We start from the raw sequence: 27825 nt of genomic DNA, 5'->3' as shown, positions 1-27825 counted from the left end.
AAATCTTCTCAAAATTTAATGAAAACATTCTCACCCAATTAATACCTATAGGGATGCATCAAGATTGACTTCAGGATTTACCATTTTAATCATAGTTTTACAAGTTGCCATTTATCATTTTCTTTTTCCATTTTGGCCAATAACTCTCTCAAGGTTCATTTCTCTTTCATGTTTTTCTTTTTGAATTAATCTTCCTTGCAAGAACGCATGCCATGTTTTACAATATAAGATTTTCTCATTGGGAATTTGATGAGGTTCATGAATTATAATACATCTTGATTGCTTATGCACACGTTTTGCTTGTGCCTAACGGCTAGTGAGGAAATGCACTGCGAAAGACCTATTTATCAAATGTGCAGGAGAATACATGCTAGCACAATGAAAACCTCACAGCTTGGGCTAGATCTGAGATGTCGTAGTCGGGCCACCCCACACCACCAAGAGGAGGGGGAGGGGTGGAAGAAGAGGAAAAAGAAATGTATATGCAAATCCATAACATTTGAAAGACCAAATTAAAGAGCACATCTACATCCATTTTCTGTTGGCAGAGGCATATCTCGAACAGTCAATTGCTTAGTCGAACCACCCTTCATATTTGCTTAAGAGAATAAGAAATTAACTAAGCCACTACTCCTTAGCTTAGAAGTTCCCATTTCTTCCCATCAAAAACTAAATAAATAAAAAGGAAAACGGGGATTTCATTTGTCATCAGCCCATCATCTTCACGAGCCAAGCATTTGACCCAACAAGGAAACCAAGCACATGCTCGTGTACATATATAAGACATCAAAAGAAGCTAACTAGGGAAAATAATCAATAAACCGCCCATTGTATGATTTTGCAAAGACAAATGAAATACATGGGCTGGCTACCTCCTAAACATGGGTACCTTGAAGTGTTTTTCTGTTTTCCTTCTTGGGCTGGCTACCTCCTAAACAGGCCAGAACTTTGAAGTGTTTTGCTGTACTCTGCAATTATCGGCGAGCTCTTCACAAGTTCCCAAATCTTGGCCACATTCTTCAACCAATCACGTTCGGAAACAGTCCTTGCAAATGAAGGGCACTTCATGGATAGAACCTGTAAGAGAAATCACTTTTAAGTACATATATTAGTTCATAAATATACAGCCCCCATATCATATCCTAGATTTTCAAGAATTGATGTATACCGGATTATATCAAGATTTTAATGTATACATGTGTGTGTGTGTGTGCGCGCGCGCATGAGAGAGAGACCTGATCCCGCATTTTCCGTAGTGAGGTATTGTAACTTTCATATTGACCTCTTGGAGATTCATCCTTGTTCTTCAGAGGGATTACAAACAAATTTGGCCACACAGAATCGGGATCAATACTCTGAGCACCAGAAGCCACAGAAGAAAATGGTTGATCTTTGGTCATATTTCCAGATTTGTCTCTCATGAAGGAAGACATGCCAAAATATTGTAAAATGGCCTTCCTCAATTGGACAATATTATGTGGAGTGAGATCTTGATCATGCAGTCTGCAAACAGTGAAAGAACAACAAAGAGATTAGTTGCTTTTGTTGCTCTAACCTTCTGTACAGAACAACATATTGAACAGCAAGGTTGCACAACTTCTTGAAATGATATCTAAGAAATCAAAGAAAAGAATGAACTATACATATTGCAATTTGTGATTTGCAGATGTATACAGAAATGAAACACAGATGACATCACATAGAAACAAATGAATCTGGACATGAATAGAACATAAGTGATATCACAAAAGGTGGATCAAGGCATATTCAATCCTTTTGCCCTTGTCATGTTTTAATCATTTCTTCTAACTTCTAACCTTTTGTCAAGCAAACCATAATTATATCTCCATTTATGATGGTGAAAAACATGTGTGAAAATATCACTCACTTTGTATGGACAAAAACTGGAGCAGCCATATACTCTTCACTTTCATGAACTTTATCTTTGTTTTCCTTTTCAGGCCCCAAATTTGAGCTCAGGGAATGAGCAGGGATTAGTGAAGATGGGTCAGATATGCCATGTTTCAACAAGTCCACCTGCACGGAGATATCATGCAAGAGATCACATGTAAGAAGTATGGCAAAGAAAACAACATTCCCCCATTAAAATTTAAAGAAGTTAATGCAAATCCAAAATCTACAGAGAAGTTCTCATTTACAAATACAAAGAAGATGTGATTTTAACCAAACTACTTAACAGGAACCTTAAATACTTAATATTGGGAAGAGAGAGAGAGAGAGAGTCTGGTGATATGCAATAGTTATAACTTCAGTCCAACTTTAATTTTCCATGTAATGATCAGTCTTGTTAGTTGTTACAAAACCATAAGGTCCATAACACCAACATGTTTAAACTTTCAACGGAGAATAGGCATGTTAAAAATTAAAATTATAAAATGAAATGTGCAGATTACATCAGCTGTGACAATCTGAAATGCGAGAAACACTTGGAAATGGAGTTCTAATTGAGAACGACCACTTTGACCACCAAATTTTTGTGCACCAACGCACTGCATGCGTTGCCCATTAAAGGCAATTCATGGTCGCTACTGTCAGAGAATAGGAGCTATATCAACAATTGCAAATACAGAAAGGTTTAGCAGAAGCTGCAGAAAAATATTAAAGGGGAAAAAACGAATCAACACTCTGAATTTCAATGTCCACTCCACCATCCAAAATTATTGTCAACGTTATTAAATTAGTAGGCTGGAGGGTTGATTGGGTTCACTAATATGTCACAATTATTGAATTAGTGGGTTAGTCAGGTGATAGGGTTCAGTATTATGTCAAATTAATGGATTAGTTCCCATTAATTTACTATATCCATTCCAATCAGCTTACTAATTTGTTATTTTTAACATTAATCTCAAATTGGAGTGTATTGTAGAAATTTGTAGTTTAAGGTGGAGATCATAGATTGAATGCACAACTACCCTACAATTTTTTTTAATCAGTATAATATAAGTAAATGTTTAAAATTTAGCTGCTTCCCAACTTCCCTACAATCTAATATCAGATAAGCTTGAGAGCCACATCTGAATGCCAGAACCACATTCAAACATGTAAGGGAAAGTTATAAAACACGACCTCATAGTTTTGGGTAGATAGTTACAACTACCCTAAAATCTCTCATCATATAAGCCCTAGAACCACAATTGAACGCAAGAAGCACATTCAAACATGTAAGGAAAAGAATTTTGAAACATTAATTTCAATAGAAATCTTAAGCATATAACAAATAAATAAATAAAAAATAAATAAAAGGAGATACGATGTGCTTGTACATAAGTTACTCTTAAGTTTTTTTATTAGTAAGTTGCACACACAATAAGCGGGTCTTGAATGATGAATCCATTAGTGTAGGAGGAGAAAAAGCAATTCGAGCAAGACTTTATTGGCTAAGTTACTGATATAAAACATATGACAAGCAGTAATCAAGAAGAGAATCTTACAGTCAACATCAAACGCCACATGTTGTTATCATGAACTCCATCTGATACCACAAGCAATACGTGACAAATAGATGCCAGGAGAACACCAAGCTAGAAGGATTCCTTGCAGCATGACAGAAAAAGACAAGTTCATAAGACCTTCAAACTTCAACAGTTGTAAATGTGTGCTCAATTGCACAACACTAAAGATAATTGATAAATCAATGATAAAAGCGAAAATCAGGAAACATGAAATGTATTTAGAAGACTGTCTTTTATCTTAAGAAAACAAATAAATTAATAAACACACTTAGTCTTAAAGTTTACCTGAATACTCATAAGTTCATGAGCCAATTCAGCAGATAGAGACTCACCACTTAGAACTGATATTGTGGATGAGCCATCAGGTCTCATAATCTCTGCTAAAACAGAAGGACTAAATACGGGCTGCAATTCAAGAAGAATATATTAAAAATGAATAAAGATACCTCAAGATATAGAGAATGCCTGAAAACATTGAAACCACAAACACAGAAAAAGGGGAGTAACTTTCAAATCCTCATGTAATGTATCAGACATGCTACTGATACCATGAGTGTTGACTTGTTTTCCACTGAGAGAGTGAAAAGCAGAAAGATATTTATGATGATACCCATGCCTCTTCAAACACATAAAAGAAAGCAAGCTGTAAAAGCTAACTTGTCAAGAAGAAAACACTAACCAGAACTCTTGCCAACCGAACTCCCCACCCTCCACGAAGGATACAGATATAAATAATTAAGTTACCCTCAATTAAGTATTCACCAGTTTCTTATACTTGTCCATGAAAACCATGACAAATATTTACTTACAAATGTCTTTATATAGTATTTATTAAAGACAAATCACTTGGGAATATTAAATTCATGATTAAAGATTATTTGTATGGCATGACAGATGTTAAATATATAACACAGTCACCATTGTCAATAGAAAGGCGCATGAAAAATTATGAAGTGAAACATGTACACACAAAGTACCTTACTGTCCCATTAGTCATTTAGCCACATAAAGCATCCTTTCTTCTTTGACAAGTAATTAGTCACATAAAGATTTATTTCATTCTTCCCAACTCCCAAGTTTTTGCTTCCCAAACTTGCTTCAACTCTAGAAGATCTCTATGATTCTCAACTCGTGACTTAATGTGTGAAATTCAATAGCACAGAGGAATACATGATACAGACATATTCTTGACAAAATTAATTAACATTTTGACCATTACTATTGGAGTAGACAAAGAAAACTTACAAAAGAACACGTTAGTCTCTCTCTCTCTCTCTGTGGACATTTAAGAAGAGGTTGTGACAATGGTTTTTTTTTTTTTCTTCTTCTTCTTCTTCTTCTTCTTATATTAAGAGTTGGGAAGTTTCAGCCTTTCAGGTATAGTTAAAAGGGTCCATTTTCTCAGGCGGGGCGACCCAGATGGCCTCTTTATGAATTATCACCCTCTCTCTTTTCTTTTCTTTCTTTTTTATTTTATTTTATTTTTGTTCTTTCCTGTTTGGGTACTGAGAAAACGAGGGAAGAGCTAGTAAGAAAAATAGAATACTTTCACATTGCATTCAAGAAAATGATGGAGCACTTTGACTGAAGTGGAAATTACATTATGTTTGTGTCTATGTGTATAGCTTCTACATTTTCAATTTTTCTTTACTATTAATTTTTTTTTAGTGGCTTTTTGCATTTGAATTTTTAATTGAAACAAAGAATATGTACTTCAAACAAAAGAGCAACAAACATAAAAAAAACCTTTACCTGGGTATCGAGAAGTATAATGCGTTCAGAAGAAATCCTAGGTTCAATGCCCACACTACAATGTCTTGCCATTGCTCTACTTTCTTCTGTCTCTATCGCAAATGGCGGTAGCATTCCTTGCATTGCAAGTAAACAAAACAAAAAACCCTATCTTATTACTATCCCAACAACCACAAATTTCAACTAAAAAAAAAAAAAACGAAAGAATTGGAAGCATTAGTATATATACTAACCAGGTGAAGAAGCATCAAAACCATAAAGCTCGTTCATAATGGTGGACTTGCCAACCCCAGGTGGACCAATCACTCCCACCACAGTAAAATCTGTATTCTCTGTTAGAAACTGCATTTTATTAAAACCCTAAACACCATTAGTAGCTAGGTACCTTTACTTTTGGGGCTTTGTTTTGTTTGGTTGCAGAGAGAGAGAGAGAGAGAGAGTACCGGGAGAAAGCGATCGATGTGGAAGTCCCATGAATCGGAGAGGAGGTTGAGCGATCCAATTGGAGGGAGGCGGGACCGATGCGACGCCGTATCGTCATCGCCACGGCCGAACTTACCGGTGACTGGGCCGCCCGTGACGAGTCCCGGCTTTGCCAGCAAGATTTTAGGAGGGAGTGGAGCCGGAGATGGATTGGAGGAACCGGTTGAGGTGGCCATTGATGGAAGGAGTTTGTAACTCTAATTTGTTTTCCTTAGACCCAAAATCACAAAAGATTTATTACTAGACTAGAGGCAAGGATAACAAAGTTTAATATTCCACATAAAAAATAAAAAGTTTAATATCATCCAAAACAAAAAATAATGTTATGTTATCTATCCAGCAAAAATTCATAACTTTATTTTTAAAACATCTAAGATGGCAGATTGTGATTAGTACGACATCGTTGTAATAACTTTATTTTACAACATTTAAGAAGATTGGATGTGATTAGTACAATATCATTGTAATGCAAGAGTGTTATGTAAATTTGTTGTAAAAATGTGGTGGATATAACATTTCTATTATAATATAGAACCATTACTAACATAGTAAATATCACTTTTTTTATTACAATTAATTGCTAAAAAATATTTATTTTCTTGGCCAAATGACTGCTAAGAAACACTTTATATCTTCTTTTTTTATGCAAGAAACATGAGTCTTTTCAAATTGTATAGTTCATTTGGATTGAGAAAGAGTATAGTAGAATAAAATAAATTTGACTCAAGATTAGTTTATTTTCGGCAACTATACACTATTTGACCCAAAAGTAGGCTTTTCCATTGCCACTGCAAGAAGTGGAACTTCTAAGGTTTTAAAACAAGAAACACTTCACCCTCAAAAAAAAAAAAAAAAATACAAGAAACACTTATATCAATTTAAGGAACAGGAGCCTTTTCAAATTGTAGGGTTAGGCTTTTCCATTGCCATTGCAAGAAGTAAAACTTCAAAGGTTTTAAAGCAACAGTTGAAATGATCAGTTTCTATTACTTGTCTTCTCTTTTTAGCTTCCTTGTTGAAATTGTGATTTATGGTTGTACATCTTTGTTTTGATCACAAATTGTTCCACAACTTTTATCATGCCTTTGTTGAGATGACAAATTGTAAGTGGTAATCAATAATTTTCGCGAGAACTCGTCAGTAACATCACTTTTAATTTTACATCATTTACAACCTACCACTTCAGTAAATTACGGATCAAGTTGTATCCCTAGAAACTTTCTCATGGTAGCAGGGCTAATTGACAATAACATAATTGAACAAGTGGAGACATAAAATGCAATATACAATACAAGCCCAATTGTAGAACTGATTTTATAATTTCCTATGGAGCTGGACAATCCTCTAGAGTCATTTCTACTACATTTGGAGGCCAAAAAGCAGCAAAAGAATATGACAAGTGATTACAATAGTGAATAATGGACATGCAACTTGCCAGAAGCACAACCCCAAGAAGTTTCTAAAGACGGCAATCTAGTGAGGTAAGGATGATCATTAGGGGCCTAACCAACGTCTGGCAAATTACTTTACAAAAATATACAGACATGCTGAGAGTATTGTTCATGGAGAGATGTTGAAACTTCTTGTTGTTGATCAATGCTCATGCTTGACACGTGCTTTTAGTATTCCAGGGAGAGGCGGTGAGGTGGGAGGCCTAATTGTTGTGTTTGACATTGGAGGAAGAGGTATCTGCGTTTGATACATATTTGACATGCTAGAACCTTCACCTCCATCTGCAGTAAAATTGTGTGCCATATCATCAACCTGTGGTCTTTCACAAAATTTCATTGCCTTCAGAACATAGTTGTCATCATGGAGCTCAAACGGGGTGCTGCAAATAGGACCAAATAAAATGATAGTTAGTGACCCTTAAGTACAATAAATCAAATATTTGAAAATAATAATAATAATAATAATAAATAAATAAAAAATCAAAGTCTAGAAGATGCTTGGTTGGTTCCCTCTGCTTTTCTTGTAGCAATTTTAGGAGTCACTAAAGCAGGGGACGACATAGTATTTCTGACTATATCAATACCACGCTAGTGGGGATTGTCTTAGCATTCAACATCCCCTCTACAAAATGGTGTATAGATGTTTGAAGAAGATCAGTCGATTATCGGGAGCTGAAGTTTGAGAAATATAGCATGCTCAAAAGCTTGTTTACCTGTTGAAGTCAAAATGCACCAGCTGCATATCTTCTGATATTTCCACCTCAACAGTTGCATGCGGCCGTGTCTACAGTTTCAAATGTCAGGAAAAAAGAGATGAGGCATGTGAAAGCAACTGGAATATCTAAAAACATTTAAAATTTTCAAAATGAAAAGGCACATCGCAAAGGTAATGTGAACAAATTTAGAACATACAAATAACAAAAAGATTAAAAATGGCAAATACAAACCAGTAAACATTTGTGAGTACTTGTATTACAAAAAGATAGCCTGGGTTAAAATAACAGATCAATTTGAACATCTCTGCTCACACCAATCTTTTTTAACTGACTTTTCCACCTTTCATTTCAAATCTAAATGGACATAGAAAACTGCCATCACTTTGCTTGTCTAATTCATGGCATGCATAAGGAATGGAAGGGGGAACAAATCAAATAAAAGAGGTGACAACTTTCCAGTATCTCACAGCATGTAAATAGATTGGAATTCAAGGGGAAAAAAAATCATTTGGCTCAAAAACAATGCAGGTTTGATAGGAGCAATGTACAATGTAGGATGCCTTCAAATCTAGATTGATGTAATGCACAAAAGCTGGATGGGACCTGAGGAGCGCGGGGGGGGGGGGGGGGGGGGGGGGGGGTGTGGGGGGTGAGGGGGGACCAGCTTTCTTGATGATCCACACAGTCCTAATAACATTAGCAACACCCAGCACCTTCAATCTGTATCATCTCAAACTTTCTTATTAATTAACCTTTGGCTATTTTTATAAACAAAGGATTATCTCCACAGACCCTCACTCCCTTCATGCTAGGAGGGCTAACTCTTTACACTGATGAAACATCATTTTCAACCTCTTCAAAAAAGAACTATATTACAAAGGCAAAAGCTGGTCAATATTCTATGTTAACAGGCTGGAATCCCATATAGAAAAAAAAAAAATGAAGGTGAGAATCGTATACAGGTGATCCGTGATCCTACTATCACAATCTCGCTTGATATTGCTAAAGTTGTAACGTAAATATCCAAAATTTTATTTTTTAGGACAGTATATGACTATGCAAACTATTCAAAGTTAGAACTAAATTTATAGTGTGATCATCAATTAGACAATTTCAACTAGACTTGAGCACTAGACATATCTTGGGGTGAACATTCCATTTATTTCAGATTAGCCATACATACCCAAAACTTGATTAAGCCAAAACCCAAACTCAGTCCTATTAATTTAATGTCATTAGCTCCAAATGAAATCAATTTGAATCAATTGACCAAAATATAATTATGTTACAGAAATTAAATTTATACACATTTTTCCCTTTATACATGTTACGATGAGCAATGTACAGTTGAACTAAATAATTGAATAGGATTGAGTGGCCCAAGTACAAGGTTAGGATGTTAAGAAGCAACATATTCATAAAATGAGTAGCTGAAATGAGAATGCTAAAATGGATAAATGAAAATACACGGAAAGGTAGGATTCAAAATGAGGAAATTCGACAAAAGATAGGATTAGCCCCTATTGATGAAAAGATGAAGGAAAGTTACTTAAGATGGTTTGGTGATATATGCAAAGGAGAGTGACTAATGCACCAGTAAAAATGAGCGAGTTTATCCAAGTTGAGGGAACAAAAAAAGATAGGAAGAATAAAAACCATACTAGTTAAAAGTAATAAAAAGGGACATGTCAATTAAGGGAGTAACAAAGAACATGACTTTAGATAGGGTAGAATGGAGGCAAAAAATACATATGGTCAACCCTAACTAATATGTTGAGGATCCATATCCGACCCCAAAATTTTGGGACTAAGTCTTTGTTTGTTGTTTCCATGTTTTATGACATTCTAAGTTTGGTCAAGTTAATAGGAACCAAATATATGATTTAATTGGTCCAATGACGTTCATATGTTATAAACTTCTATTGTAATTTTTTTTTTTTTTTAATGACATGGAGCCTCACCAAGGCGGGACACTTTGGACCCACCCCTGGGGAGTAATCCACAAATACACAACCTCAGTCGCCAAAACCGTGTATCAAGTAATTCAGGGGAACTCCTATTGGGGATCAAACCTGTGTATCAAGTAGAGAGAAGGAAAATGTTTAAATAAGTTCTTAGAGAGGACTATGAACGAAACTTTTCTTTTATTGGTGTTTCACCTTATGGGTCTTAAGCCCACGACCTAACCCTCCACCTATCATTTGAGCTAGAGTTCATTGGTGAGGACTATGAAAGAAACTAAGAGATTTGTATGCAACTTACCCCCACCCACCCCTTCCACAAAAAAATAAAAAATCATGACCCAGCAATAAATTACCCCCAAAAAAATATCAACAAAATTCTGCATCAAATATATGAATAAGGAGACTTCATATTATTGTGATCAAATTATATTAAATTAGCTGTGAATAGACAACAGGTATATCACTCAACATTAATCCTTGGTCATTCCTCACCAATTGTACCACAAGTGAACAGGCTAGTTAGACAATCTAAGAACCCTTTCTCCAGATTCTCCTCATATGCCATTAAGGACCATTGGGGGTGATGGACAACACAAACTTTCGTGCTTTTTCCATGTTAAAGATAATGATATTTCAAAACCAATCCTTAAACATCCCCTATGTGCTTTTTCCATGTTAAATATAATGACGTTTCAAAACCAACCAATCCTTAAACATCCCCTATACATCAAGCTGATGACACATGATAAGCAAACCCTTGGGCATACTAAGGGTTTAACTTTTTCTATGATATCACTAGAGTCAGTGTCCACATGCAATTAGTCCAGCCACATGTTTAGCACTAAGGGGGATTGGATTGCAGTTTCTCATGCATGAAAAAACATGTGGCAGGTACACGTACCACAGATGGTGGCTAGTTTTGGTCAATGGTGAGTGCCTTCTGCCAAAAGCAATAGGTTGCGGGTTGGAGTCCGGGAATCAACCTCTCTAAAAAAATTGGGGGTAAGGTTGCCTACCATGACCACTCCTAGACCCTGCAAAAATGGGATCCTTGTGCACTAGAAACGACCTTTTTTTGAGATATTAATGGTTGATAACGCAATCTAGCAAAAGAAGTTTATAATAGACTGGTGTTGCATGTGTAAAGCTAGTGGTGACCATCTCTCCCTCTTTTTTCTCTTTCTTTCTTTCTCTCTCTTGCTATTTTTTTGGGGATCCTTAAAGCTAAGGAACTTCATTCTCTTGCCCTTACTCTTTTTGGAATAATGTGGGCCATGCCCAAACGGCAGTGGAAATGCTAACTTGTTGGGGAAGGCACTTTGGTAAACATGACGGCAGTCCCATCTAAAATTCGGGCCCTTTGTCTTATGCGGTAGATATGAAGAGAACAATATGCAGAAAATTTTTAAGGAATCAAACTATCAGCGGTTGAGTTGAGGAAGCTGCTTCCGATATCACTTTTCAATAGGATAAATCCTTGTTTCTAAAAATGACTAGAAGTGGTAATGCAGACAACAATCTTCCTTACAATGTCTTTGTTCTTGCACTTCCGCAAGTTACATGTATCTGTACTATATATTTCTAGAGAAAGACAAGATGATTGGTTCAACAACCCTTTAAAAATGTATAAGAGGGAATTTTGCTAATCATTGAGCTTCCCTCATGATAACAACAGCATGTTCTTTCATCGATTTATTTTGCAATTAACAAATTACCACAAAGAAAGAGTGAAAAGTTTATATCATAACCCCATAATTTAAATCTCTTGAAGCACCAATGAGAAAATTATTAAGACACAAAAAAATACAGAGAGTTGAAACCAGAAAGCATCAAACAAAACATTTATGACTCCAAGGAAACACTGACTGCCACAGGGCAGGCACCAACCAAATTACACCTAAACCTTTTTTTTCTGATTGGGAAGTCACACATACACCTAATGCTCACGACATCACCCACACCCCATTCTTATGGGGGGAGGAAGTGCCTTTGAGCAAGATCTTATTGACCAAATTACACCTAACCTTAGGTAGGATTGGCCAAATTACACTTAAACCTTAAGTAGGATTTATTCTACAAATTTTGGGAAGCCATTCTTGGGTCATAGCACCTTTCTAATTTATTCACAGAATGGATGAAGCTTTGATAGAAAGGGAAATAGCGAGAAGAAATCTACCTGAACCAGAATGAAAGGTAAAGCCACACCTCCGCTGGGAGCATTTCCAGAGCTGTACAATTGCTCATTTCGTTGTATCAGGTTCTGGAGACCTACGAACTTGACGAAAGGAGATAGGAAGTTAGAGTGAACAGACATGACAGAGTACCTAGTATCAGGTTCTGAGTTTCTTTATTATTCTTCTCATTTTAAGGCAGATCATTGAAAAAAAAATTCTCAACCTAAGCATAGCAAAGAACGAATTCAAGCCAAAGTAATCATATATAGGTAACAAATAGAAAGCCATACTTGTTCCTCCAGTTCTTGCAAATACGCAGCTTTCTTTTCAATTCTATTTCTGAGTCCGAGGCGCTCTGTCTGCATTCATTAAATTTAAGGAGTTGTTTAAGCTCTAATTAAATCTAGGATTCTGATTACAGAAAAATCCATCCAATAACTGCAAGACATAAAAAACAAAAGTTGCATTCCAACCTTTAGTTCTTCAATATCGTTCAGGCTAGTTCGAGGCAGACCTTTCCATTGTATCTCCTTTTTATCCTTAGATATAATATCCATCGCCATGAGAACATTCAGGGCATCATACACCCTCCGCCGGATGTTTTTCTCATCATATTGTTGCTGTCAAATAGAAGTTCAAGGGAGGGGGGGGGGAGTTATATCAGTAAGTTCCACGCTACCCATGAGATTGCAGATATAATTGCACAGATGCATAACATATCTATCTCCAAGGTTAAAAAATAGCAAACCTGATCTGGAGACGTTACACTATTGCTTGGATCAGCAAACTCTGCAACAAGTTCATCCGCTACCTGGATATTACTTTAAATTCTCAGAATTATATATGGATTACAAGATCATTGGTCAATACATGGAAAATGGAAACAACAGCCATTGCAAAGACCAGGGAGTAATAATGAAAATTGTCTAAATGTTGTCCGGAGAAATGGATTTCTAGATGCGGAGCTTCAAAAAATTAGAATAAATGCTCTTAATGAATATTTGAGGAAGATTCCCAAAGATCATAAACTATGATCATCCACAATTTTGCATGGCTGCTGAATACAGCTTGCAGAGAGATAAAATAAACATGCCACATTACACATTAATATGCTCAATCCCAAGTCAAAGAAATTTGGAGATTAATAACTCATCCAAACAATTGATTTGTAAATTCACATGTTCCCAGTTCTAATCAAATTGATGGATCTATATGAATGTAAGTGAAGACTTGCAGAAAACCACTGATTACTCCACTAGAATGCTTCTTAAAACACTGCCACTGTCCTTTTGAAGACCAAATGAAGAAAATGTTTTGTGAAGGACAGAGAGGGAAGCTAATCCAACTTCATTAAGCAGGGCATTCCAAAATTTGAATGTCTGTAAACTCATTATCTAACTGCAATCCTTCTGGCAGAAAGTTTAAGTGTCAATCATAATCCATTGAAGTAACAGAAGGTAGAAAAATCCAAATCCTCAGCTCCTGATTGTGCAGTAGAACTTAAATTTATATACATAACTAATGCATTTCCAATAAATAGTTCAATGTTTTAAGTGTAAAAATTCTGAAATGCATCAAAAGAATTATTTCATCAACTAAAACAAAGTAGAGACAACTTGAAGGCAGAGAAGTATTAGCGTGCATGAGATAGAGAACACAACTAGCTATATCTCAAATCATTAATTTAACAAAATTTACTTTTAAAAAAAAATAATTCGTTAGTTTTAATGGAGGAGAGGAGAATTGAACCTAGGCGTTTTCATTGAAAGCACCAAAAAGTGTCAGTTGAGCTATAAGGCTCTTGGCTACATATAACAAAAGTTACATTGATAAAATATATAATTATATGCTCTAGCAAAGGTTTGTCAGCTTAATAGAACCACGTTATTCACTCAAAATTGTTATACAGGTACAATCAAAATTTCTATGCATTGTGAGGTTCAATTGATGCAACAGAAGTTAAAATGGAAGAAAAATGAAAGTCAAAATATGCTACTCCTCAAGGAAAGGAGATGAAGGAAGATACAAATGAAGTAACATTGAAAACAAAGAATTCCAACAACAGAAAAGTTCATTACATGTGTGTGTGATTAATGGGAAGACAAAGTCATGATAACCCACTGGAAGAGTAATTATATTGGGCCAAAAGTCCATATGCTTTATACTTATAGCTGACAAGAAAATTTTAATAAAGAATTGAAGGGTACAATGAGAAAATGTTTCAATCACTCAAATATGCAAATATATGATCTATTACAAGTAGACATGTCCATGAAATCCTGATGAATTCTGTTGACCCAAAATAAACATTCACTAATTTTTCTACCATACTTCAATAAAAACAAAGCCTTAGTCCCAAAATTTCAGGATCGGCATCAGCTATAGATCCTCAATAGACTAATCAAGGTTGGCCATAAGTATTCTTTTCTAATATTGTATACTCTATTATTTCCCTTTTTTATTTATTTTTTTTTATTGATAGGTAATAGATATTTTCATTAAAAAAAGTACAACATGTTCACGATGATCAACAAAGTACAAGGAACAAATACAAACAAATCAAACAGAAACAAAAACAGATAGCATGAAATCAAAAACGGAAATACATTGTGTAAAACCCCAAATACGAGACCACCCAAACAAAGTCCCAACTAGCAAAGACTTCAAAAAATCAGCAAATTTCTCATCATCCTCAAAAATGTGGGTCCTTCCAAATCATCCAAATCAAAAAGGCTGGCGCCATATTCCAGACCGAAGAATAGTGTAACCCTAGAAAATTCTCCCATGCAAAAAGAAGAGAAACAACCGTCCTTGGCATGTCCCTTTTTACCATTTATATTAATGTGATATTTGGTCTTCCTCTACCTTTTTTTTCATTTCCTCCACTTGATTTCAACTCACTCCTTCTCATTTGTACATTTATAGCTCTCCTTTAAACATGACCAGACCATCTCAAGTGACTCTCCCTCATCTTTTTATCAATAATGGTCACCCGAATTTCCTCGTTTCAATCGTATCTTCCCTTTTATTCCCACCTACCCATCCTACACTCTCATTTGAGCTATATTCATTTTATAAAAATCTTGCTTCTTAACAACCAAAAATTTTAGCCCAACATTCAGAACCATAGAACAGGATTGGTCTTATAATGTAATTTTTGGTCTTATTCTACCATTTTCTTATTCCCTCATCTTGAATTAACACTCTTTCTTCTCATAGGTGCATTAATCGCTCTCTACTAAACATGACCAAACCATCTCAAGCAACTCTCCCTCATCTTTTCATCAATAGGGGTCACTCACATCTTTAAGCAAATTTTCTCATTTCTAATCCTATTTTTCATTTTTTTTCCACTTATCCATCTTAACATTCTCATTTCAATTACACTCATTTTATCAATATGTTACTTCTTAACAACTTTTAAATAGCCCAACATTCAGTACCATACAGCACTGTTGGTCTTATAGCAATCTTATAAAATGAGATTGTGCTTCTATACTTCATCCACCTTGCTCTCATCCTATGATTTACATCCACTTCAATCTTTCCATCTATGTCGTACTTTAACAAGGAGGATATTGGCAACGCCCAAATAACTCCATCCTTAGTACATAGATATCAATAAACACACTCAAATAATAGAACTATAAATAAAAGCATTAACATAACATCTTGATCACATATGAAGGTCATTTAATAACACAGAGACAAGCACTCAAAAAATTGAACATTATAATTTCACCAAATGCAACAAACAAAATTAACGAATGACTTCAACAAATCACCTAACCTCATTGTAAGTAGTTCTCCCCTTGCTTTCCACTTTCTCGCACACTAAAAAATTCCAACAAAATTTATACATAAGATCAGTCAAAATTTTGTCTTCATCAACTCTATTTTTTTCATCAAGAAGGAAACAAATAAAATAAAAAATCCATTAACTCAGCTGCAAAAATGGCCTGCTGAGAAGAGCAAGCAATACAAGGATACTTTCTACTTGATAGACTTCACAGCTTGTTAAATTGGTAGTTTTGGAGGGAAAGGAGAGGATATGGGGAAAGGATCAATCATGTCCTCTCTCTCTGGAAGAAATGAGTGTGCGTTTGGATTAACTTTTTTGTTGAAAGCATATTTGTTTTCTTATTTGCTAAAAGTTGGCAAAAATATAGTTGTACACTTGTACTTGGAAAAAATGAAGTTTGAAAAAGTTGTACATAACCAAATAAGCTAACAGAGAAAAGCTAAACCAAGCACACATTGAAAATCTCCTACTTGAGGTTTTGTATAAATGCAACAAATAAGTACATGTCCTCTCACACTGTTACTTCTCTAAGGGAGGGAGTGTCAGTCATCTACAAACCTCAAGAGTTGAGTGCCATTGCGTCCATAGTTTGGAATGAAAAAAATTTTAAGATGAAATATTCTGTTAGGAAAGCCACAATGTGAAAGTGCATGAACTTGTTTGTAACATTTATACAAACCTCTTGGGAGAATGTCATTTGTGAAGCCTCAATGGAGGTTAACAAAAGCTAACCGATTTTTTATCCATAAATTATAAATACACCTAGTGGGTTTTCAACCTTGACCTCATCCTCCATCTACTCTTATAGGAGAAGGAAGTGCTATTTGATATGTTATTCAAAAAGGGAAACTGTATTTCACCTTAGGAACCCTTTTAACTATATTGCTCTTTGCACAGAATCAGGCAAATTTACTAAAAAAGAAAAAAGTGTCAGCATTATTTTTCCAGAATCGCTAAAATACCCACAGCAAAATAATAGGAAAATTTAAAAGAAAGGGTGCAATTTTAAAAGAAAAGTACAGTTTCCTTCATTTTCATTGTCTAAAAACAAAACATAAAAACACCCAGACAAGAGGAGGAGAAGAAGTCCACATCTTTTCCTCCACCTAAGAAAATATCCTACCCACTCCACTTTTTCCCTCTAAAATCCCAAACATCTGATGGAATTCAGCCTCTCAACATTTGGTACATGCAAAGCAATCTTTGCTTAACTACAATTCACAACTTGCAAGGATTTTACCAATTAATCAGCGAAGAAAAAAGCAATGAAAAAGTACATAGAGAGATGAAGATGAATCTAACACCTTTCATGCTGAATTGGCGGAGTCCTCTTCCACTCTTATCACCTCCAACAGCCCGTTGCCCTCTCTTTTTCTTCTTGCTACTGTTCAAAAATGGATACATAGTAAGAAAGTATTCAAAGAAATTAAAGCTAAAGTTTCTTTATCCTTTTTCATAAGTAATATTAGTTTTCACTGAACAACAAGCAACTAATCATCTATTAGAACTATAGCATGAAATAGTTCACATCCAACATTGTGCATTCACATGAGAATTATAAACACCAATATAGGAATTACTGTAAGAATTTCAAAAGTCAGACATAAGTCTATCTTTCTACAACATAAATCTACAATAACTGTAATTACCTTTATAACTATTTCGTGGACCCTCTGAATAACAACGTTAAACAAGTAAAATATTCAAACAACAACCTAAGTTTCAATCCCAAACAACATTTCACATAAAAACCTTAGACCCTCACCCAACACACAAGCTCAAAATAACTAATAATAACAATGGACTCACGCAACAGCGCCTTGCGATCCGGCATCGTCCCCTTGGATGTCAAGATGGTTTAGTCTAAGAAAAGTGCTGTCACTGGCGGGTGTTGCCATGGTCTGCTCGCTCCGGCTCGACGGCGACCCTACACTCCGGCTTGTCGACACTGATTGGCCCGAAATTGTGGTGGCACCTCGACCTGGTGGATCCTCCTCCTCCTCCTCTCGACTCAATTGCTGACTCCTTGTCCCCATGGCTGTTCCCTCCAGTTACAGTTCCTACTATACCCACCAAAAAAAAAGAAGACAATAATTAAGCAGTAAATTTTCAAAATTTATTGGTTTGGAGGAAAACCCAGATGAGAACTGACCTTAAAAAGATGTGGGTGTTTGTTACTTTGTAGTATAACTATACCCCTATATTGAAGCAAAAATAATAAATTAAAAAAATAAAAGGAAAAAAAAATCAAAATATGGTGAAATTGTGAAGTGTGAGTGGGTTTTGGAGAGAGACCCAGAAGAGAACTGACCTTGAAATGAAGTGGGTATTGATTATTGAACAAGTATGAGCGATGAGCAGAAGTGAAAGAAAGAGAGGTTGTGTGTGTGTGTTTTTTTTTTTTTGGGTGTGGGCAAAAAGAGTGGGGTTTGTGAAGTGGGTTTTGGGTCTTGAGGATTTAGCGAAAAAAGGTGTGGTAGGTATATGGGGTTGTTAAAATGGCGATCTATAAAGAATGGAGGTCAAAGGAAGAAGCTAACTGTGGGAAGAAGAGGTTAAGAACAATACCAGGGTTCAAGCGCACGGGAAAGAGGGAAAATATCAGGGTTTGGTTTTTAATTTGATGATACAAATACTTTGCAGTACAATTTAAGATAAGTCAGTTTATTATTCCTTCAATTGTGTGTGTGTGAGTTTTTCTCTATAACAAATAAAAAATTACTAATTTTTTTAAAAAAAAATAATCCCTCAAAAAATGGTCAAAGGGCTCAAAACCATTGAGCGTATTAATTGAAAAAATTATTAATTTAAGTGATAATCTAAAAATAATAGCATTTTTTTTTAAGTGATACTATATAATTTTGGTTCAAACCTCATGAATTTAGTAAAGTGTGCTTGTAACCAAGTAAGGCATAAATATAATAATTGAAAAAAAAGGTGAAATTTGGCTTGGTTGGGATTATATGGTCACCAAGTCTAAAGTCAACATTGGGTTAATGGGTGCCGCCAAATTGTTTGAATAAGTTCTCTCAAAAAAGATTTTATTAGAAAAAAAAAGGTTCTATGTCACTATACTTTGATAATTCTAAATAATCACTTGCATTAACTCGTCCTAAAAAATATATTGTATTTATATGAATTTCAAAAATATTTATTTTACTAATGTATAGGTGGTTTGTAAATTAATTTTAATTACAGAAAATTAATAATTTTTTTGTGGAATAATATTAAAATATTATTATTTTTTAATTGATTTAATTTCTTAAGTAATATGGTATGTTTTTTATTTTTTATAATTTAATAATTACAATGGGAGAAGGGGAAAATGTAGTGATGTTGTTTTTGTAATAGTAGCATTATTTTTTAAAGATCTTCTCCCAACATGAGGAAATTCCAATAACTTTTGTTCAAAAGAGGTAAATTGTCAACACAGCTCATGAGAGTCTGAATCTAATACCTCAAACAAAGTAAATTCATTGAATAGATTGTCAAGCTTTGCAATCAAAGTGCTTACAAAAATGGATAATGGTTTCCAAAAAGTCTAGAAATTTTAAGAAAAGGAAAAAGAATATTAGATGAAGGCATATAAGTTTATAAGAATACATTTGATGCATTTTTTTTTTTTTTAATTGTAGGTTTTACGCCTAAATCTCAACTTTCACAGTAAAGCATAGCTAGGTTAGTGAAAGTAGAAGAAACTATGCTTGGGTTCTTAACCTCTCTCTCTCCATCTCTCTCTTAAGCCCAATGTCACCAAACACTAAATTAATGAGAATTTTGATTCGATTTCTATTAAAGGTCCATTTTTTTTTTTTAGAAGGTATTAAAGGTCCATTTGGTAATGTTGTTCTAATAACATTATTTAAATGTTGTGAAAATACGTGTGAGTGAACAAGTGTTTTGGAAATATGTGTTATGTTGTTTAAAGTTTAAACAACACTAACAAATAAGCCCTAAAACACTAACTCATCACTCAAGTTTTATTAAACTGTGAAATTTTCACTTCTTCTCTTTTTTTTTAGCCAACTATATAAATATATGTATATATATATATATATATTTATATATATATTATCCTCTTTCTTTGTGGTGTATATGACAGGACAGATTATTTATGAAAATATCTTATCTTATCATGTTTTTGCATGAGTTCATGACATTGTGTAATGCACCAAGACCGAATAGAATACAATATCCAGCCCAATCCGGCTAAGTTTTTTTTTTTTTTTTTTGGTAGAATAATCCGGCTAAGTTAAACACGTGTGAAGACATCAAAGACTCAAAGCATGTGAATGCATAGTTAAGATCAAGAACAAGGAGCCAGACAAGCCCAAGTATGGTTTGTTTAGATTGTACAAGTTGTACTACAATTAGTAAGTTGGTTTAAAGACAAACTTGAGATGTCATTGATAGTTACTACTTTTTAAGATCAGTAGTATAAATACAAGAGCTATGTAGCAATTCTCATTAGTGGAACATTGATGCTAATTTTAGTAATTTCTCTCTTAATAGGCTCTCTTCCCAATCCCCCTTTCTTCTTATTTTGGAGGATGATTATTGATTGCCTTGCTCTCTAACTAAATCAAATCCTTTATTTTCAATACACTTTCCTATCCCAATCAATAATTTCATATTCCAAACTTCTAGACCACAATTAGGTTCATTACGCATTATGGTTGAACTTAAGGAATTAAGGATCTACACTCTGTGGCACATATTGTTGCTAAATGTTCTTGTGATGTTAGTGGTTTTATTAGTTGTAATAATTCTTCTCTCTATTTATATTTGGGATGCTTGGAAGAGTGTGACCTTGTTTTTTGTTGTCATTGTTGTTTGAACCAAACTATATATATAAAATTGCATTTGCAAATATGATATCTTAATGCATAAAGCTAAGCCCTACCAAACATCTTTAAGAGTCAAAAGTGGTTTGTAAATCTATTGCATTTTTTTTTCCTCCCTTGAAATTACACCACAAATGAACAATTTTGACAGAGGAGAAATATAGATGTGACTCTACCAGTCTCACTTCTGCCAAACTGTATGAAAACCCGTGGCCAGGTTCACAAATGAGTGTCATCATCAGCCCAAAGAGAGAGAGAGGACAAAAATAAAAAGCTTTCATGAGTTGAAACTTGAAAGTAATAGTAAATTAGATAATATTAAAAAATAGAGAAGGAGATAGATGCCCATATACCTGCTTTTTTTTCCTTTTTCTTTTTGAAAGCTTTTCCCAAATAGTAATTATAAAGATAAAATGGTTTTTCCGGACAAGAATAAATTACATATTATATTTACCTTTATGTTTGGTCTGACCATCTCTGACTACGTGTTTTCATCTTAAAATTCTGGTTTTATTTTGCCTGTTAGGTTAAAATTTCCAAAACATATAACTGATGTATCTGATTTTAAAACATTTTTATTGTGTAACCACTTTTAGAGCTCAAGTTCTTGAACAAAATTATGAGATGCTATTTTTCTTTTTAAGTTTCAAGTGGAACTTGAGCTCTTCATATTGAAACTCAATTTCCAGAGGTTCAAGCTTCAAAAGCAATCTCATAACATAAATGTTTCAAAATCAGCCACATCATTAATATGTTTGGAAAATTAGCCTAACCGGTAAAAAAAGCCTAAGATTCTTTCTTTTTTTGTTATTCAAAAGAAAAGCACAAAAACCCAACCTAAAAACATGAGAGAGAAGCACAAAAGGCCTGGCTAATGGACCATTCATTATGTAATTTGTTACAATGCCCATTTTGCAGTTGAGGTACATCTATATTTGGTCCAAATGCATGAAAGATAGTAAAATTCAGATGAGGAAGAGACCCCCTTTAATTTCAAGGAAGCTTCGGCATCACGTAAAGATCAGAGAAAAAAAGAAAGGACTATGATTCCAAAAGCTTGGTACTTGACCATATATTGAAAGTGAGACATGACTATCACAGTGTTTTTACCTTTCAATTATTTTGCATAGGACATCAAGAACTTCACCACCTTTTAGCACATGTATAAAAGAGGTGGGGTCCATGATCTTTCACCGACTATCAATTACTACTAATAAGTGAACAGACCAAATTTGCATGAAGGTGCTAAAAATAATATGACATGATGATTCCTATGCAAATGTTGTCTTGTAAACTGGAATTTCAATTATTAAGATCTTTATTTTTGTGAAAGACCATTGAATTCTGAAGAAATTGACATAATGATAATGGTCCCAGCTTCCAACGGGTACTGAATACTTTAACCTAAAAACTTCAACCTCGATGGGATTTTCATAAAGAAAAAAGCACTGCAATCGGCAACCAGGAAAACCACGATCCATAATGACTACATTGAATGTTGACTCAATGTTCTTTACCGACTCTTTTCGAGGTCAGTGAATGGTAATACTCTATAAGATGGGCTTGAATTTCTTGGGCCAAAACTGGCATAGGATTGTACTTCAAACATATTATGGGCCTCTCATTTTTTGTCCAAGTCCTTTATGTCCAAGCCCTTTATATGCCTAAACTTTTTGAGAAATGATATATTTATAACATTTTCACAACATTTTTATAATAAATTTTAGAAGAAATTGCACTTTACCCACATGTGGTTTAGCCCAATTTAACAATGTCTACTCGTGGTTTAAAAGTTGTCACTTAACCCACTTGAGGTAACCTCCATTAGACCCCAGTTACCCACCTCTACCTTTTCACCGTTAAAAATAGAGGTAAATGTGTCTTTTTCATTATATTTTATGTCTCTCTCCTCTTTTCTCTCATTCTTCTTCTTCTTCACAATCAAAACCTAGAAATCCATGTGAACATACACCCACATATTGCTGGATTTTATCTTAACCCTAGGCTTTCTCTCTCTAAAACTCTAACCCCTTCTCTTTTGCTGGGTTCTCTAAAAAAAAAAACCCAGATTTGCAAGTAAAAAAAAAAAAAAAAAAAAGATCTGCAAAAAAAAACCCCAGCAAGGCAACGGACGGTGGAGATCTGTTCCTTTCACGCATCCTTCGACTTTCGAAACCATCTCCATGGAAGAAGATCTCAAAAACAAGGTAAAGTCCGGCCTATAATTTGAATGTAATTTCTGAATGAAAAATTAAAGAAATTCACTGAAACTAGTAAATTAATCGCATTCAAAATTCACTCTTTCAGTTACATCAATTTTTTTCTTTTCCTTTTCTTCAGTTTCTCAACAAACAAACAGAGAATGAAGAAATAGAATTTCAATAATCTCTTCGAAATCAACTGAAGCAAGTAAACTAATCACATTTAAATTTCACTGACACAGTAACCTTTTATTCCTTTTCCTTCATTTTCTCAGGAAACAAACAAAGAATAAGGAAATAAAATTTCCAAAATCTCCCCAGAAACTCTGAAGAAAGCGACCGAAACTAGCAAACTAATCAAACTTAAATTCTCACTGACACACACTAACTTTCTATTTTCCTTTCCTTCAGTTTCTCAGCAACCAATCAGAGAATAAAGACACCAAATTTCTGCAATCTCTCTAAAAGCTTCTGTTTTTTTTTTTTTTTTTCCTTTTTTTCAGTAAATTGTTTCCAATTCCATTAACACAAAAGAAAATTATATTTTCCTTTTGGATTTCTCGGTAACCAAACAGAGGATTAAAAAATGAGAGGTAATTTCTATGGTTTTAGGAAGTTTCATTTTTTTTTTTTGGGTGTTTATTCAGCGTTACCTGTAAAGTGTCTCTGGTGAAGTTGCGGGAGTAGATGAAATCAGCAGTGGGGGCAATTTCATAATTAGATTCCAAGTCCATGGCTGAAGATCAAGTTGATATGGAGGAAATGAGTTTGGGGTTCTAAGGTAGAGAGAGGGAGAGAGCTAGTTCCTTTTTTTTTTTTAGGGTTCTATTAAGGTTTTAATTTTGGCTTATATAGTAAAGAGGATTTTCTAACGGAAAGGGCAGAGGTGGGTAACGGGGGTCTAACGGAGGCCACCTCAGGTGGGTTAAGTGACAACTTTTAAACCACGGGTAAGCATTGTTAAAATGGGCCAAACCACAGGTGGGTAAAGTGCAATTTCTCCTAAATTTTATATGGCAAAAGTTGTTACAAGTTGTTATTGATAGAGTAGAAAAGTAATTTCAATAGTAGATTCAAATTAAAACTAATAACAACTAATCATTTATGATTTGTTGTGAAAATGTTGTGGACGTAACATTTCTAAAAAATTTTTAACTCCTTTCATTTATTAGTTAAATATTTTTGGGTAACTTATATTTTTCCTATGATTTAATAGTGGTCTCAAATTGAATTTTAAAATTTTAAAATTTTTAATTAAAACTGAATTTGTGATTTAATTTGAAACCATCCCAAATTATGTATAAGATTATGTAATTTACCCAAAATTTTTAAAATATATATATTAATTAGTCAACATAAAAATATGTCCATTATTATCAAGGATTTAACTTAAAATTTATTAATTTAAAATTTTATATAATTATTATGTTTTGATGAACAAAAATGATTTTACATGATATGTTTTCATCACATAACTAAAATTCATTTTTGTTTTAAATTTTTTTTTTATAAGTAAATAATGGGGGAAAGAGAGTTGGGGTGTTCAAAGTTTGAACCACATATATGGGACAATGCAAAGGATATCAATACCACTAGTCCTCCACACTATCACTTAAACTCATCTCTCTCTCTCTCTCTCTCTCTCTCTCTCTCTCTCTCTCTCTCTCTATATATATATATATATATATATTATTGTCTAATGTCTATTCTAATTATATTATTAAAATATATTCTTTGATTTATGTATGTTTATCATTGAAAGCTCAATTAATGTGAAAATACTTGTGGGGGTCGATTAATCAATAAAATATTAAAATCGTGTTAACTGGGCCTGTGGCCCATCCGAGGACGTAAAACTGTCCGAGGAGGCTCATATCAGGTTATAAGGGTAACCAAATAAAAAAGAGAGTAGATATCACGTGAGGTGAGTTCAGTATTTGTCCGAGGACAAAATCCTTCTAAGCAGTATGAGTCCGAGGACGACCTGAACGCCACATTGTTGTAAACACACTTCAGAGCTACATTACCACTAAAGGTGGGACATGGGACCAAGGGTAAGAAAGAAAAGGCAAACAAATATCTTTAACAACAGCTGCCTTCGCATCAATTGCCTCTCAACCAACTCTCTGACTGCATTAATGTGGAAGTGATGCCTAAACAGTGATGAGGCAGCCTTACAGCTGCTGGTTGGAGGTTCCAGGAGGTGTTGGATGGGACAGGAAGGGATCCCCCGAACTCAACCTACACGTGTGTGGTGAAGATGACACTAAGAGGGCAGTATATAACATGGAAGAATGCATTGAGAAAAGGGGATCAGAACTTCTAAATGAGGAGTACTTAGAAGAAAACCTTATGAAATAAAGAACTGAACTTGTTTCAAGGAGAAATTGATCGTTATATTAGTGTTAATTAGTGTTAATTCATCTATAAACATTAAGTTTAATCGTTTTTCTTTTGGAGTTAACCTAATTCTTTGACATCCACGTTCTACAAATTTATTATTTGGGCCTTTAACGTTCGAACCCGATACCAATTTGGGATCGTTACAAATCGAGTCCTTACAATACTAATGTTTGTTTAGACCCCCAATTTTAAATTACGGCTTGTGGTGGGCCTTTTTGTATTTTGGGCTAGGCTGTTCCTGCCGTACTGTGGCCCAATAGTTCTGGGTTAGGTGAGTTGGGACTGGCTCAATTGAAACCCACCTTAAGCTAGCTTGTGTGCAAGCTAGGACCCCTTTACTAAGATCTTGATCACGTGTCCACTGCAGGGGATGCTATCATAGAAACGTTATGGTAGGAAAGACATAATATAGCATGATAATAAAAAGAGGCATTCTAACTAAAGTGCTTACTGCTGACCAAAGATAATATTTAAACAACTTTGCAACAGGAAAACGCGATAATATGAGTATGGCAGAAATAAGTTAGCAACAATGAAAAGAATAATGTTAATGCTTAAACAATCATGATAAAAGAGGGGAAGGAGATTAGTTTGCTGAACTTGGCTTCTTAACAAATTTAAGTCCAAGAAGGGAACCAATCTCCAATGTGGGCAATCTCATAGGGAAATCCTATCATAGAAATTACCTACTTTGAAAGAATGGACCTAAGTGGCTTAATCTCAAATCCTTTAACTTGCTAGAGAGTAGGCTATTAAGAGGAAGAGAAGGGAGTAGCCAATCGGTGCATGCCCTATCACACTTTCTTTTGTTTTTCTCTCTTCACTTCCTACTCTTTTCTTTCTTTTTGCTTATCCTCTTTGTTTTCTCTACTTTCTATTTCTCTCTTATTTCTATGTTTCCTATTGTTTTTTCCTTGTTCTCCTCCTTGTTGTTTACTGTGCACAACTAAGGCATTTTATACTGTCTGCCGTGATGAGATTTACCGTTTTGCCCCTTAACTACTTTTGACCTGGTGTGGGTGTCCTTACAAGGCCACCCATTGATCTGTTGGCCGCTCAACCATTACCACTACCCTGTGCTGGCTACGCCACGTTCCATTCCTAGACTAAAGAGTTTTGTTTTATTTTCTTACTCTCCGTGACATTCCCCTCTGGATAAGGGTTGGGTGTTCTCTCTTACTAACTCCTATAGCATGCACCAAGTGATTCCAGTTCATCTTCCCTCTTTTGGGTGATATGTCATCCTAGTAGGACATTTCCCCCAAAAAAGCTTGAGCGGGAATCCCATAATAGACTTTGCTCTTCTCCCCACCGCCAGACCATACCCTCTCTTACCTCTAACCCATGGCCTACTGCGCATGTATTGGCTAGGTATAAGTGGGTGGTGCTTGAGCCTTGTGCTGCTCCACTCTCATGTAAGTCCATGGCTTGTCTGTAGTTCATGCGTTTACGGTTGCCTGCAAATTTGCCTGGTCTTGCTGCGCATTTTGCTGCTTATTTTTAACCCTTTGTGGCGTGGATGAGCTACTGGGTCTTCATTTTTTGCGTCTTTTTTCTTCCCCTGGGTTGGGTTTTGCTTGGGTATGGGCTCTTCCTTCTTCAATACAACCCCTGTCTCCTTTCACTTCTGGTTCGTGGGTCGATTGATACTTCTGTTGCGCCATTGTATTGTTTCTGCCATGTATTGCTTAATCATGCTTACAGGGCCTCCTTTGGTTTTGCCATGTATTGCTTAACCCAATATTTCTGCTAGGTTAATTCTCATATCATCTTGGGTCTCCCTAGCCCATTTTATTCCTTTGGGCATCCTTGGCCCATTTCATTCTTACATTCCCATGGGCTTTTGCTAAATATTTCGGGTTTCTCTGGCCTAATTTCCATATCCCTTACTTTTGGGGTCTGTTGACTTTTGCACCAACTCCATTTACTAATTCCTTTCTTTGGGCTCCTCTGGCCTATCTTTGCTTGCTTTCTACTTCTTATGATTTTTATGGGCTTACTACTTCCTTTTCTAGGCTCCCTTGGGCTCATTTGCTTTCTTTGGGGCATTTTTTTACTATTTTATAGGCGTGTGGACTATTATTCCTGCCATTCATGCTTAATGGTTTTTTCTTACTTTGCTAATTCTTCTTCCTTCACCCCTTCTATATTATTGGACTTCTTCTTGTTATTGGGCCTTTTTTGCCAAAGTAGGCATCAACACGGCTTAATTGCTTTTACTTTAACTTATTTAAGTGTGGAACAAGAGTAAATGAAGCATAATAAACCGGAACTACTCTAATGAATAAACATGAATATTAAATAATAAATGTAAAGCACAAGGAGTAAGAGAAGAGAGATGCAAATATAAGATAACACCAAGACGTGTTATCAAAGATGAAATCGAAGAACTTGGTGAAAAATTTCTCTACGACCTTCCAAGTCGAAATTAATCCACTAGTAAATAAGTTGGAGTACACGAATATCAAAAAAACCCTCCAAGTCTAATTTACCCAATATACTTGAGCCCTCCAAGCTCTTGCTACCAACGGACTTCTTGGAGTCTTGTCTTTACTAGTTATC

The 27825-nt window shown here is 35.0% G+C and overlaps 2 protein-coding genes across 6 annotated transcripts; both read right to left on the bottom strand.

Moving 5' to 3' along the window:
• Positions 1 to 678: 678 nt before the first annotated feature.
• Positions 679 to 5963, bottom strand: LOC126700013 (uncharacterized). 3 transcript variants are annotated; one of them, XM_050397989.1, is made up of 8 exons: positions 5669 to 5959; positions 5459 to 5567; positions 5226 to 5341; positions 3759 to 3878; positions 3453 to 3542; positions 1889 to 2037; positions 1236 to 1503; positions 679 to 1077 (listed from the first exon to the last, which is right to left on the bottom strand). In XM_050397989.1, exons 1-8 carry the CDS (start codon positions 5882 to 5884, stop codon positions 925 to 927), a joined length of 1221 nt encoding a protein of 406 aa, XP_050253946.1. In that variant the 5' UTR covers positions 5885 to 5959; the 3' UTR covers positions 679 to 924. The 3 variants fall into 3 exon arrangements, with proteins under 3 accessions (XP_050253946.1, XP_050253950.1, XP_050253949.1); XM_050397993.1 differs by having other exon boundaries at positions 5459 to 5557; positions 5669 to 5854; XM_050397992.1 differs by having other exon boundaries at positions 944 to 1092; positions 5669 to 5963.
• A 973-nt stretch (positions 5964 to 6936) lies between these two features.
• Positions 6937 to 18452, bottom strand: LOC126700012 (transcription factor-like protein DPB). 3 transcript variants are annotated; one of them, XM_050397986.1, is made up of 11 exons: positions 18127 to 18452; positions 17968 to 18013; positions 17625 to 17878; positions 17120 to 17199; positions 15804 to 15847; positions 12762 to 12824; positions 12487 to 12633; positions 12304 to 12372; positions 12016 to 12114; positions 7873 to 7943; positions 6937 to 7539 (listed from the first exon to the last, which is right to left on the bottom strand). In XM_050397986.1, the coding sequence occupies exons 3-11, from the start codon at positions 17849 to 17851 to the stop codon at positions 7302 to 7304; spliced, it is 1038 nt and encodes a 345-aa protein (XP_050253943.1). In that variant the 5' UTR covers positions 17852 to 17878; positions 17968 to 18013; positions 18127 to 18452; the 3' UTR covers positions 6937 to 7301. The 3 variants fall into 3 exon arrangements, with proteins under 3 accessions (XP_050253943.1, XP_050253944.1, XP_050253945.1); XM_050397987.1 differs by having other exon boundaries at positions 17625 to 17875; XM_050397988.1 differs by lacking the exon at positions 17968 to 18013.
• Between the last annotated feature and the right edge of the window lie 9373 nt (positions 18453 to 27825).

Source organism: Quercus robur, chromosome 9, assembly GCF_932294415.1.
Source record: "Quercus robur chromosome 9, dhQueRobu3.1, whole genome shotgun sequence".
NCBI classification, from domain to species: Eukaryota; Viridiplantae; Streptophyta; class Magnoliopsida; order Fagales; family Fagaceae; genus Quercus; species Quercus robur.
Note: the sequence above shows the minus strand (reverse complement) of the source record. Positions and strands in the feature narration are given on the sequence as shown.

What these genes read in the sequence shown, in the direction of transcription:
- LOC126700012 (XM_050397986.1), bottom strand. Translation starts at nt 17,851, where the DNA reads ATGGGGACAAGGAGTCAGCAATTGAGTCGAGAGGAGGAGGAGGAGGAT. An exon ending in GGAGAACTACTTACAATGAG is followed by an intron (nt 12,825 to 15,803) that starts GTTAGGTGATTT and finishes AGTAATATCCAG; the next exon opens with GTAGCGGATGAACTTGTTGC. An exon ending in GTGTAACGTCTCCAGATCAG is followed by an intron (nt 12,634 to 12,761) that starts GTTTGCTATTTT and finishes TCTATTTGACAG; the next exon opens with CAACAATATGATGAGAAAAA.
- LOC126700013 (XM_050397989.1), bottom strand. Translation starts at nt 5,884, where the DNA reads ATGGCCACCTCAACCGGTTCCTCCAATCCATCTCCGGCTCCACTCCCT. An exon ending in TTTTGATGCTTCTTCACCTG is followed by an intron (nt 5,342 to 5,458) that starts GTTAGTATATAT and finishes TTGCAATGCAAG; the next exon opens with GAATGCTACCGCCATTTGCG. An exon ending in TTATACTTCTCGATACCCAG is followed by an intron (nt 3,879 to 5,225) that starts GTAAAGGTTTTT and finishes CTTGAATTGCAG; the next exon opens with CCCGTATTTAGTCCTTCTGT.